The sequence below is a fragment of the Eulemur rufifrons genome, chromosome 19 (assembly GCF_041146395.1).
Source record: "Eulemur rufifrons isolate Redbay chromosome 19, OSU_ERuf_1, whole genome shotgun sequence".
Taxonomy (NCBI): Eukaryota; Metazoa; Chordata; class Mammalia; order Primates; family Lemuridae; genus Eulemur; species Eulemur rufifrons.
In genome coordinates this window covers 38,556,399-38,570,008 of record NC_091001.1, presented here as the reverse complement: position 1 = coordinate 38,570,008, position 13,610 = coordinate 38,556,399, and the positions used below count along the sequence as shown (strand labels likewise).

General features: G+C 36.5%; 1 protein-coding gene across 1 annotated transcript in view; it reads left to right on the top strand.

Annotated features, from left to right (window-relative positions):
* TMEM182 (transmembrane protein 182) overlaps positions 1-6,085 on the top strand; it is a 48,128-nt gene extending 42,043 nt beyond the window's left edge. Inside the window, exon 5 of the mRNA XM_069494891.1 lies at positions 5,865-6,085. Within this exon, the coding sequence (XP_069350992.1) occupies positions 5,865-6,085 (221 nt within the window). The remainder of the gene's footprint in view (positions 1-5,864) is intronic.
* Positions 6,086-13,610: the final 7,525 nt, after the last annotated feature.

Here is a 13,610-nt window from a genome sequence, read left to right as displayed (position 1 = left end):
TCTTGATGAACTGCTATGTTTCCTCTTAGAAAGTGACAGTAAACACACAGCTTATCAAGTTTCCTTTTTGTTCTTTCTTTTGGACACGTCAGATCTAGGCTCGCCATTCCATGAATGCCGCTGTCCTTAGCACACTTACTCACACCCCAGGTTTTTTTCTTTGATTCTATACTTGGCACAAATTCTCCCTATTGCCTTCCGGGTAGCTCCACTTGGAAAAGTAACCTAGTCACTTGCTGCTTCCTCAGAATGTTTTCTGAGGAACGTTTGAGAATGTTGTCAGCCTAATGTGTGACTCCTGTTATCAGGGTTTTATTCTGTTATATGCCACAGGTTCAGTGTTGGAACTTGGCAGACAAATAACTACCACACACTTTATTTTCATCCTCTGAAAATAGCCACAATGAGTAAGCTAATGCTGTCATCCCTGAAAGTTTATGATGCTTACTTTCGAGTTCTATGCAGATGGCCTTGCTGAACATTGCCCTATCTCTAGCATGTGTACATCCTCCAGATAGAGAAAAGACAATTTTTCTGATTCTAATTTACTTTTCACCTTACCTTGCTTCATAATGCATTGTTTGATTATGGGATTCTATGAACTTTCTTATGCTCATAGAAAGCTGAACTGAGTTGTCCCTGTAGGGAGGCATGACTGAACGATGCCATTGAATCATCTGGAATTTACGATTCTTCCCCAAGTAACCTATAACTGTCCATGATTCAAGTTGTTAAAGCCCATTTAAAGGCAGTTTAGTTACTTTTAAGCAGTTAAAGATCAAATTTATAATTTTTAAGTAACTCCAAAACTATTTTTTTAAAAAAGAATACATGTAACAGTATATGTACTTCTAGACAAAAATATAGAAGCTTGATAATTTGCCTATCTTTTTAAGGAAGAAAGTTTTTCATTTCTGGGACTAAATTTTTCCTTTTACAGATGTGTTTTTAAATCTGGTTTTTATAATATATTATAGTAGAAAGATCTTTCTAGTATGCCTCCTTTTTTCATTCTTGTGTTTGTGAAATAATGAGGATGAGCAATTTTATTTCTCCATCTTTGAGTCTTTGACTTGGCCTTGGAGAATCTGTCTGTTTTTGTTTCCATATTGTTTATCATCAGCAATTGCGTTCTTAATGGCCTTTTGCGACTAAATTTTATGTGTCTTTTGTTTAGGAAGAAAAATACTTTCCAATTTGAATTCGTGACATTTAAAGGGAAAAGTTTTCAACTTTGTGAGAGAATCCATGCAAAATTATAGTTTGAATGATTCTTCCACATACTGCCAATAAGAAGAAATCTAATGACTTCTTGGAGCGGCTCAATTGTTTGTCCATGGTTTTATTATGATCACAAATCTTTGTGGCCTTTGGGCCATGTTTTGATTCTGCTTCTAGTGAGTTATTTTATAAATTTTTTGTTGGACATCAAAAATAGGTAAATTTAATTGGAAATAAATTTTTTATTTCCAAATGTATGACCAAATTTAAATGTAATTTTATTTAAAAATAAATTACTACCTAAATATTAGCAATATTTTCTATTCTTTAAAATTTTTTTTTTTTTACTTTTTAGAGACAGTATCTAGCTGTCACCTAGGCTGGAGTGCAATGGTGTCATCATAGCTCACTGCAATCTCCAACTATAATGCACAGAGTTGCATTTTAATCAGCCTCCCAAAGTGCTGGGATTATAGGTGTGAACCACCATGCATGGTCAAATATTTTCTATTCTTACTAATATCACGGTGGAAATTGGGTTTGAAATGTAACTCATTTGTTATTCAAGCCAGTTATTGTTGATGTTTTTATAAATGAGAGTCTTAAGATATCAAGAGATAATAATTAAGATTTTTCCATAGTAATAATATTGTCTCAGAGGAGATACTTCACTCCATGGGTGGATCAAGTCAATGATATTACTGTTTATTAATAGTCACAATATCCCACCAAAGGAAGATGTGTCTTTCTGGGTAAAAGCATGCTTCCCTTGGCCCTTCTCCACCCATATGTTCCCTCTAACACACATGGCCAAAGACTTCTGCCACAATTTTCTTTTGAGTTATTCCTTTTGTTTTGAAATATGTTCAACTTTACATAAAAGTTGGAAGTTCTTTCACCCAGAGACTCCATTTGATTTTTTCCTAACTCTTCCATTAATAAGAACCTGATCCTGGATCATGCTTTGTATTTTGTTGTGTCACTTGAGTCTCCATTAAACCAGAATAAGTCTTTCTTTGACCTTCATGATCTTCTCAGTTTTGATTTTGTAGAACAGTCTTGAATTTGGGTTTGTTTGATATTTCTTCATGATTGGATTCAAGCTTTGTATTTTTGGCTGCAAGATCATAGCAGTGATGGTGTGTCCTTACCACATCCCATCAGGTGACTTGTAACATCAATTTGTTATGTCACTGGTGATGTTAACTTTCATCACTTGAAAAAGATGGTATTTGCTGGGTCTCTTTAATATAGAGTTACTATTTTCCTCTTTATGATTAGTAAGTAGTTTGCTGGAAGAGATTTTGAATCTATGTAAATATCCTATATTTCATAGAAATTTCATCCACTAATTTTATCATCCATTTTTGTTTCCTACTTGCATTAAATACTTTTTAAATGATTACAAAATGGTGATTTCTAATTCTGCCATTCTTTCTACATTTATAAGTTAGTTTGCTACTGTAAGGAAAAGCTTTCCCTTCTCTCTATTTATTCCCTCATTTATTTAAATCACTGTGGGTTTTATCAATGAGATATAGGGTACCACTACTTGTGTGATGATCAAATGGTCTCAGTTTGAGCTGCAGGTCCCAACAAGCTGGTTTCTGAAACACTCCCATCGTTCTTTGAGCACATCTTTACTTTCTGGTGTAGTAGGATGTTCCAGATTCATCTTTTATTTTATCTCTTAGCCTGGATTCAGCCATTTCTTTGAGAAGCTCTGGGTCCTGGCATTTAGGAGTCAAGATCGGGTCACTTGGGGTGCCCCAGGCTACTGGGGGTTGACACCTCCAGGGCCTCTCGGGAGACAGAGCCAGGAAATATATCTAGTATATACATACATGTATATTTAAAAATATGCACACACTTTCACTTCTATATTCATTTCTGTAGTATCTACCTATTTATCTATGTAGCTATCTATTTATCAAAAACCATGAATTCGCATTGACATATTCGATTCCAATCAGGCACCATAGGGCTTAACCTCAATACATTTATTTATCTGATCATTCCACCTGTAAATAGCAGCCTCCTGTTTCTTCTCTTGGCCACATACTTCATAAAGGCCCCTAGGGTATACTGCTATAGCTGCTAAACCATTGGCTTTTGGTGTAAGTACTTTTCCCATATTTGTTAGTTCATTTTACTTCTTGTCTGTCTGTTTCTCTCTCTCTCTCTCTTTCTCTACACACACGCGAGCGCGCGCGTGCACACACACACACACACACACACACCCCACGCTGGCAATTTAATGAGTAGAGGGGCACTGACTGTTTTACCCCATGGGTGAGACATAACCATAAACTGATCTGATACAAATTAAATGGACCGTATCTTCAATTAGTGAAAAAGTTAAAGATTATAGTTATAGAAATGACTTTTCTTCATTGGTTTCAGGATGTAATTCTTCTTCAAATGATGGCAATATTTAAATATAAGTGAATTCTTCCTTATTAAGAATCAGCTACCTGTAATGCATTTTTTTAACACCCAAAATTCAGTAATGGGTTTTGCAACTTTTGAAAAAAATGTATTTAAGGCTACTGGTTTTTCACAAAGGCAATTTCTTTTCTTTTTTTTTTTTCATAAAAATATCTGAAAGCACAAGAGATTCACAGGATGTGAGGAAGAGAAAACTCATAACAACAAATAATACAAAGGTTTGCAAGGTGTTTGCATAAGGCAGATGATATTATGCAAATGCCTAAGCCAAACCTTTACATTAACAGAGAGCACTGTCTATATATTTGCTGAAAAATGTATTAAAATGCACAGAGTTGCTAGACAACACATGGAATTGCCATATTGTTGTCAAAACCTGAGGTACGGCTCTGTGAGGAGTTTGCTCGCGGGCTATGACTTTACTATTTCTCTGTGATTAGTTGTTCTGTGGCTACGTTGCATTATTCTGTGAGCCAATATTTGCATTTACAATACAGACCATGATGTGAAGAATGCTTCTTATTAGTGAAGCATCTACGTTGATTCTTCATTGTTCTGTATCTTGTATCATGATTATGAGAAAGTTTAAGCTCTGATGCTGGTAATTCCCACCATGCTTATGAGCCCTTCTTCTTTCGCTTTTACTTCTCAAGATTCTTTATGAAATTGGTGGCCCGAGAGAGAGGGGCATCCTAAATACTGTTAGGAGCACAACTGACGTGAGAAGCGTGATCGGTGGCTGGGTCCTTAGAATCTTCCCTTTTCTGCCAGTTGGGCTCCGGACTCTGCTCCTAGTCTCAGCGTTGGAGTTTATCTTTCTGACATACTAGCAATTAGATTATGGAAATTTTATACCTAATGGTTCAGGTCGTTAATTCAATGAGTGTAATAGAGCTTTGGCATGTTTGCATTGAACTTTTGGACAAAGAGCAAGTGCCCTCAAGTATATTTTGCTCTGGAATAAATTTGAGTCCCTTGGGCTGTGTGGTTTGTGTGTGGAGCCTGCCACTTACTAGTGAATCAGTTAGTGGACTCTGAATGGAGCCTGCCCCTCAGCAAAGCCACATCCTTCCCTTCTGGTAATTACGGTAACAGGTACATGGGAAAAGTACATACTTAGCTATAGTCTCAGATGTCAGGATTCATAAAGCTTTTCTGTCATACAACTTATTAAGGTCAAGGATCCAACACTGTAATTCTTTTTCTAATTCCAACAGTATTTTTTAACTGTTTATAGCTACATTGGAGTTGTTGATAAATTGTGATGATACCTTCTACTTAGTGGTCAGGCATTTTTTTCTTCTTCCCTCCCTCCCTCCCTCCCTTCCCTCCTTCCTTCCTTCTTCCTTCTCTTCTTCTTTCCCTCGCCCCTTTCTTCCTTCCCTCCCTCTTTCCTTATTTCCATCCTTTGTTTAATAAGGGGTTTGATCTCAAACATGTGTTTTTATATTCTATAGAATCTTTTATCATCAGTCCCCCATTTCATTTATTCAAAACGGTATTTTCTTTTGCTGTAATCAATCTTCAGTACATATATTTCAGTTTTGAAAAATCATGTATGTTCTTCTATGTTAGTTTGGTGCTTTCATTTCATTCTTGTCTGGTGCTTACCTTGGCTTCTATTTTTATGGCCATATTCAATTGCAGCACTAGTTGGCTGGGATATAACAGTATAACAAGAGTCAGAAAGAACTGAGCTGAAAATCAGTGCTGAAAACCACTCACTGTGCTTGTGTGTACTTACAACAGGGGGACAAGATTAGTACCTCTTTTGCTGGTTTATTGTAGAACATATATTGAAAGAAATAATATATTACAATGTTCATCCCAAACCAAACATGCAGTAAAGAAAAATGGATAAATGTTAGAAAATAATCTCTACAAGGGCTGGGATGTTTGATACTGGTGTTCACAAGCACCTAATACAGTGCCTGGCACACAGTAAGCACAGAATAAATACATATCAGTGGTTACTGTTGTTCTTATGCTGCTATAACCCTCCCCTTGATGCTTTGAAAGTGAAAGATAAATGACATGTTTATAAAGCACATAATAAAGGGTCTGGCATAAAGTATTTGATTTAGCTAGAAATATATTTGTAGAGGCTTATCATCAGGCAAATGATTGGTGTAGTGCAACACTCTTGAAAAAACATCTTCAGAAAGGCTAAAGGCTTTTTCTTTTCTTTTTCCCAGGCATCCTATTTTCCCTGGTGGTAATGCTGTATGTCATCTGGGTCCAGGCAGTGGCTGACATGGAAAGCTACAGAAACATGAAAATGAAAGACTGCTTGGATTTCACCCCTTCTGTTCTGTATGGCTGGTCATTTTTTCTGGCCCCAGCTGGGATATTTTTTTCTTTGCTGGCTGGATTACTATTTCTAGTCGTTGGACGGCATATTCAGATACATCACTAAATCAACTGTTGCCACAAGTATTTTCTTGAGAGATTTTTAAACAGAGCATACTTTTTTTTTCCATTTTATTTCAATGATCCCAGCATAGAATTAATTGATATAACTTTTTAGTTGCTATTTGATTTAACCATTTCACTTGTGATTTCCTCTGGTAAGAAGGTCCTAGAATCTCTCCAGATACCAGCATGTCTTCATCTTGTCTAAATGCTGTCAAGGACCTAGTTCTTTAGGACACAGACAAATGGGTCTCCCTTTCCTGGATCATGTTAGTGTTGATGCAGGCAAAGGCCTGATAATAGCATGACACCATCACATGGGGCAAATCTAGGTTTCGGATAACACCTCCTTCTTAGTGTTCATGTCTGCTAGTTTAAAAAAATCTTTGCAGAATAATTAAGAATGGAAAACAAATGTTGTCAGAGGTTTTATTTCTTTTTTTTCTTCACACACATACATATCTATGTATGTATTCACTGGTTCCTGTGAGCAAATGATTCATTTAAAAATAGACAGCAGTTGTTCTTGTTAGCGGGAGCCGTGTAGTCACCAGTTAAAATGGACCACAACAAACAAAACTAAGATCATATACTTACTCTGCTTTCTTTCAAACAGTAGTTTGGTTACCTAATGTTGTTCACTTAGTTGCACATGCTTACATAAACCTTAAACTATATTTAAAAGTAGCAAATCTGTAAACCAAATTATGGATAAAGCACATTGAATTTTTATGAACTTAAAGTGAGTTAATTGTATAATGTAATATGGTTTAAAATATGTAAAAACCAAGCACCTTAGCTTAGTACATAATTCTATTTGATATTCTAAAATTCCCATTAAAAACTATATTGGTAACATGTTCAGCATGTTAAAATTTATTGATAAAACATGCTTTTAATAGGCTTTAGCTATAAACTTTCAAAGTACTTCCATCTGAGGATTATAATAGCCTCACTTTATTAAATACCATGAAATATTAACTTTCCCCAAGATTTTATGGGTTTCAATTCTTCTGATCATTTGATTCCCTTAACTATTGTCCCTCAATTTCTTCATCTTTACAATAGGTATATTAACATTTACAGACCTGCTATTTCCTTTAACCTCCCGGAAGAAAAGTTTTTCTGGGGAAAAATAATTCTTTATTATTCACTAGCATGGACATTTTGCATATCAAAGATATTCATTTGGCACGGATGTTGATTGAAATCAAATCCATCTGAGAGGCCTAGGTTGTATTTGCATTCTGGAAGCCTTCATCATGGAGAGTTTGGGTTAGTGAGGGAAGAGAGAAATGGCACAGCATGGGAGCTTGGCTTGAGGCACAGTCTTCCTGCAGCTGTTATGAGGCATGACTCACAGGCAAAGGAGTCAGACCTAGAATATGCTCTGGGGTAGACACTCTTGCTCTCCGTCCTGCTCTTCCCTTGCCGTGACAATGGAGAGATTGCCCCAGTCTTCTCTGCACATCTTGTACTTTTCCATTAAGCCTCGTTTCAATGGGAGGGAGCTTTGGAGGAATAGCAAAAGTCTGCAGTATCTACAGAATCACAAGGGCATTTTAGTGACAGGACTTGCCTGTATTCATAATAATAATAAAAATCTCCAGGGGTTTAACTGGTTTCTCAAGTCATTTTGATAGTACCATAAACGTTTTTGTGGTACTTCCCTTTGTCTTTTTCTTTTTCATTTTTATATTGCTTCATTTATTTTTTTTGCTTTTGGCTTGATTATTAGAAAAATAATTATGGGTTCTGTTATGCATATTGACTGTGATATTAACTTATGGCATGCCATTAAGTTTTCCAGATGATGCTGGATGTATTTGATTAATTCATGTCATCTGTAAATACAATTCTTTTTTGTGGAACTTTTGAATGGAGCCTTTTCTGGTGTACTGTATGCCATTTAAATTTCACATACAAGCTGCCTTCACTAAAGGTTTGAATATTTATAAATTTCAGATGGTTACCCTCATTTTCTAATACACTTATGCAGCTACCGTATATTTATCATATGACAATTGGCTGAATAGCTGATGTGTGTGATACTTTTACACAGACCTGCATTTTGGAAGTATTTTATAGTTGCAATTCATCAATCACATTGATTTCAATCAGATTTCTTGATCAATTTACCAACAGTCCTCGGAAGGAATGAAGGTGAGTTGTGTTTGCTATGTTAATGAGTAAAATATTCTTAAAAATAGCAGAGATATACAGTGTGTTATTGTAACAGCCTTATATCTGATTTGGGATGCTATGTTGCTAAATGTCTATGCTATGTTCATTTCTTTATTGGGTGTATTGAATTTTCAGAAGCATTCAAACAGTGTTAAAATCATTTTTTAAAGTGTTGATTTTGCATCATAAGGTTTTAATTTAACAAATAAGATATCTTTTCAATGACACTTCTTGAAAGATTGAATAAAGAGGGCAGTGAGTTGTGCCCTTGGATTCTGGTGAAAGCTGTGATCTCTCCACATTGTATTTGTTCAATTGGTTTAGTTCATCAGGCGGCCGATAGCACATACATTGAAACTGGCTGGGAAAACTATACTGGGCTTAAGGATGGTGTTCAACTTGGGATTTGATGGTAGGGCTTTCCGAAAAAAAAATACTACTGAGTGTGTGCTTAGCGGTCATTTGGTCATTTTTATTACTGATACATTAAATATATTTATTAAATTCAGTTATTAAATTTACCTATAAAAACATAGTGGAGGAGGTATCAGTATTTGCTAATTATCCATTTATCTACCCATCATCTATCTACGTGTCCATCATCAACATATATAGGTACATGCTGTGTATATGTTTATATATGTGAGAATGTATGTGTATTGTAAGTTTGAGTACAAAGAGATAAATTGAATCGTATAAACCAATATATTTGAGCTAAACAAATTTTTAAAAATCATTTTCTCTTGGGGGACAGCATTACATTGTGGTTGTGTTTCCCTGGTGCTACTTTAACTATTTTACTCACCTGATGATGGTTTATTCAGTTCAACACATACTTTGATTTATGTTTTCATGAGAGTAACTACATTGGACTTAGAGACTTAGAATGTCTGGGGGGTCAGGCACACAAGGGATCCGAGCAAAGCTAGCTGGACACCAATCTGCGGGTAGGTAGAATTGTCAAAAGACCCACAGTGCTGGGGTTACATGGAAAAAAATATTGACAGGCAAAATCAAAACCAGATTTTGTTTTTCTGGGACTTCACCAGGAATGAGGGCTCATAAAAAAGAGATGAAATATAAAACTAAATTTTTATTGATTATCTGAAGGAGTTAAATATATGGAGACATTTCTTCAGTGATGATCAGGTGGAAGTGGAGAACTTCCAACAAGAATTTAGGGTGACCGTACCTTAGATGTGTTATCAACCAAATGGTGAAGGGAACAGTTAATATCTTCCATATTATAATAAGTTATAATTATAACAAGCTAAGCAGAGAAACATCTAATCTGGTTAGCAGGGAAATCAGGCAAGAAAGAAAAACATCCAGCTACAGTTTAGAGTTTGTAAGTGGTTCCCCACAGCAAGTGCTAGGAGCTTTATCTTCGGGAACAACAGGACCAGCCTGGGCCAGCCTGTGCGGGCGGGTCCTGCCAGAGAAAACACGTCTGAAAGGGCAACGAGTAAGCACCAAGAGGCCACTCCAGTTTCTTAAAGGTCATTCCCTCCCCGCCCGCCCCCACCCCGGTTTGTGGCTGGAACTGAAAAATTGAAGTGCTAATTGGAGAGTTGATTTTTGTAGAATGATCCACTTCTGAATATAAAGAATCATATGGTATATCTAATAATTCTATTTAATTCTCTCTATCTAGATAAATTGATCTCTATATAAATAGATTCTCTCCATATAATTTACCTATAAAATAGCTATATATGTAACTAAATCAGAACAATTTGGGATTCTTCAAGTTATGATGGTGTTCCTGGTTTACACAAATGACAGGGCTAGTTTAAACTGGTTTTATGAAATAAGCATGGTTGGAGTAATTGGTATCCTGTACTTATTCTGAGTACTATGTAGATGATTTGGGAGAGGGGAGAGGTCTCCCTGGGATAAAATAAGTGCACATACTGCAAAAATTTTCATATTCTTATTCTTCTGGAGTGCAGGAGTTATGGTGACATAATTCACTGAAAATGTAGCAGGGTATCCCTTCATATGACAATTCCCTTTTCTTTTCTTAGCATTTTTTCCCCATTAATTCTAAAGAGCACCTATCTCTGTTAAAAAAATTCACCAAGGGTTGCAGATAGTATTGACATTAAAAACTATCTGAATGAATATTTAAAAAACACAGACTAAAAAGCAGCGATGCCTAAATAATAATGCTTACTGCCTCATGTGTTGGTCCAGCATATACAAAGACACTATAAAATATTATCTTCACCCCTCAAAAACACAGGGAAATATTTCTCAAGAATTTTGTGAGTATATGTAAATATCTAGGAGATACATGAAGTAGAAAGTTGGATTAATCTGTGTGTATATGTGAGTGTGAATCTTTATCTGCATACCTATGCATGCATATTTATATGTATATACATCTGTGGCATATATATTATATATAGATTTGGATAAATCTGCATATATATATATTTTCATGTGTATACATACGTATATATGTCTGAATACACATGTACATACACATATATTCATAATATATATGTATACTTATAAAAATATTTTGTACGCTATAATGTATACATATAAGAAATGCTCACATTACATTATATGTGCATGTACACATATCCAAATATCTATCTCAGCCATTCCTCTCTTAAGGTTTGCTGAAAAGGAGGGCACATTTCATCTTCGTGCTGTTGCATGCCTCTCCTGGCGGTGAGTGAGGGGTGAAGGAGCAACAGTAAGTGCCATTGTGGCCTTCTCTTCCTCAGATCCACAGCATGTGTAGTGGCACATGGGCAATGGACTGGTCACATTCCCTATAAATGCTCAATGGCAATGGCTGTGTGTTTGAACATCTGGGTACCATCTGTAAATTGATAGCTGATGATAAATATTTGTTTAATAATTATAAACTTTTTGGGGCAAAAAAATTCCTTTCTAATGCAGTATTCCTTTGTAGATTTATTCTTTCAATCCCCCTGCAGAAGATTAAGCCAATTGGTTCCCTGTGAACTCCTTATTTGGCCTCCCTATAGGGAGACTGTTATAGTGTGGTGGGGAAGGTGAGGAATCTGTGTCTGGGGAGGTGAATTCTAATCCTGGATTTTAAACTTATGATTTGACAAACTGTGCCACCTTCTTTTGACTCATTTTCTTTATCTAAAATATTTGCTAGTTGATTCAACAAACAGTAATTGCATGCATGCTACGTGTCACAAACCGTGCTAGATATTGGATACATCTTACTAAACAAAACAGACATGGTCTTTTTATTCTTCAAACTAGGATTCAGACAAGGGATATAGACAAAAAACAGTGAATAAAGATAACTATGAATTTATAAATTGTGATATATCCTTTAAAGAAAAGTATACAAGCCATAATGAGAGCTGAAACCACACTTGTTGGGTAGTAAGAGAAATTCTTTCCAAGGAAAGAATTCTGAGTATTCTGATTTGTAGAAGATATGAACAGGCTTTCTGGGTGAAAAGTGGGAGCAAGTAGAAGAAAGGCCTGAAAACGGAAAAGAAGCTGACATGTGCTAGAAATGCAAGGCGGCTTGTGTGGCTGGGCCTTGAAGGGGAGAGGTTTGTGATGAAGCTGGAGAAGTGAGAAGGGCCCAGTCATCCCCCTCTGTCCATTATATTTATTCTGAGAGGTAAAATTGAAGGGACTTGCTGTGGATTGACTATGGGATGGGGAGAGGAGAGAATCAAGAATGACTCAGATTTCCAGCTTAAGAAAATGGGTAGATGGAGAAGACTGGGTTTGGAAGACAAGAGGGGAAGAGGCTTGGAGGAGAGAGGAATCCATGGTTCACGTTCATGGCGTCATGTTTGAAATGGGTGCAACATGTCCATACTGAAACCCTGGCAGGTGCTTGGAGTTGGCAGTTAAGAGCTCAGAGGAGCAATGTGAGCTGAAGTGGCACATTCAGGAGTCACAAAATGCAAAGCCACCATAAAGATGAGACCACATGGGAGGATAGCTAGAGTGAATAACTCTCTACTCTGAGAACCCAACATGTGGAGGAGTAGAAGACTGAGCGCGTAGAAACACCAGCAATACATAAAAAAGGATGAATGGAGAAGTGATATCAAGGAAGCACAGGGGGAATATGTGTTGAGCAGAGACTGAGGTTTGATCTTTGCCAATGCTGCTGAGAGGATGAGCGAGGCAGGGAAAGAAAGGTGGCCTTTGGAGATGGAAGCTTGTAGGTTGTTGGCTATAGTGATGACAGAAGTTTTGGCATAGTGGTGGGAACAGAAGTTAGATTTGATTGGTTTGAGGAGTTAAGAGGAGGTGAGAAAATGGAAAAAGCCTATGCAACTTCTAAAAGCAGGCTGTCATTGAAGGGGAGCAGAGAGTCATGGATCTAGGTAGACGAGAATGTGGGGTCAAAAGAGAACATTCTTAAGACCTGGGAAAAGAAGAGCAAGTATGTATATTCTGAAAATTATTTTGTGCAGAGAAGTTGATGATGTGGGAAAGGCCCAAGACAAGAGCAGAGTATGCTGACGTGTGCGACGAAGGGTGGTCATACTGGACTCACCACAAAGGAAGTCACATATTTGAAAATACCCAGAATGTAGACAGCACTCATTAAATTCACTCTGACAAAAAACAAACAAGCAAAAACAAACAAAACCCCTATTGTATATTTACCATGTACTAGCTCTGGTGTTAGGTGTTGGGGTTAGAGAAAGTCTGGCAAATCACATTTTACAGGTCAAATGTGATACTTGTCATTGCTTATCTGCAAAGCACATAAATAAGATCCCAGGGAGTCTACATAGCTGAAGGATAGGTCTGTTAAAATTTTGAGTAGTAATAGAATATGACAGCAGTCTCAGTTTATCAGGATATATCAGTATATATCTAGAAGATATATACTGTATATATCTAGAAGATTCCATCTTGCTAGTGAAGTTAAATATTCCCCCGCCTGCTTCTCTAGATAAGTATTTGAGAAGGAAACTTCTTATTTATTTCTGATAGTATTAGGGTTTTGTTTTTCTTAGAAAAGAAGTGAAGACATGTATTTCAATAGCATGTTCTCAAGACTAGATTACAGAGTTTTTTCTTTCTTAAAGAGTTCCATTCACTGAAAGAAAATAGCACATAATGTATCCTCAATGAAGCATGCTTGGATTCACTTTTTTTTAGATTTCAGAATATTACAGGGCCACAAATGCTATGGTTGCATATATGGATTGCTTTTGTACTGCTTGAGTAAAAGTTTTAAGTGTCCCCATCACCCAGATAGTGTACACTGTACCTATCAGGTATAATTTCATCCATCCCCTCCTTCCCTCTCCCACCTGCATGATTTCTTTTGAGTTTTACTTTCATTTGTGCACACAAGTGCTGACCAG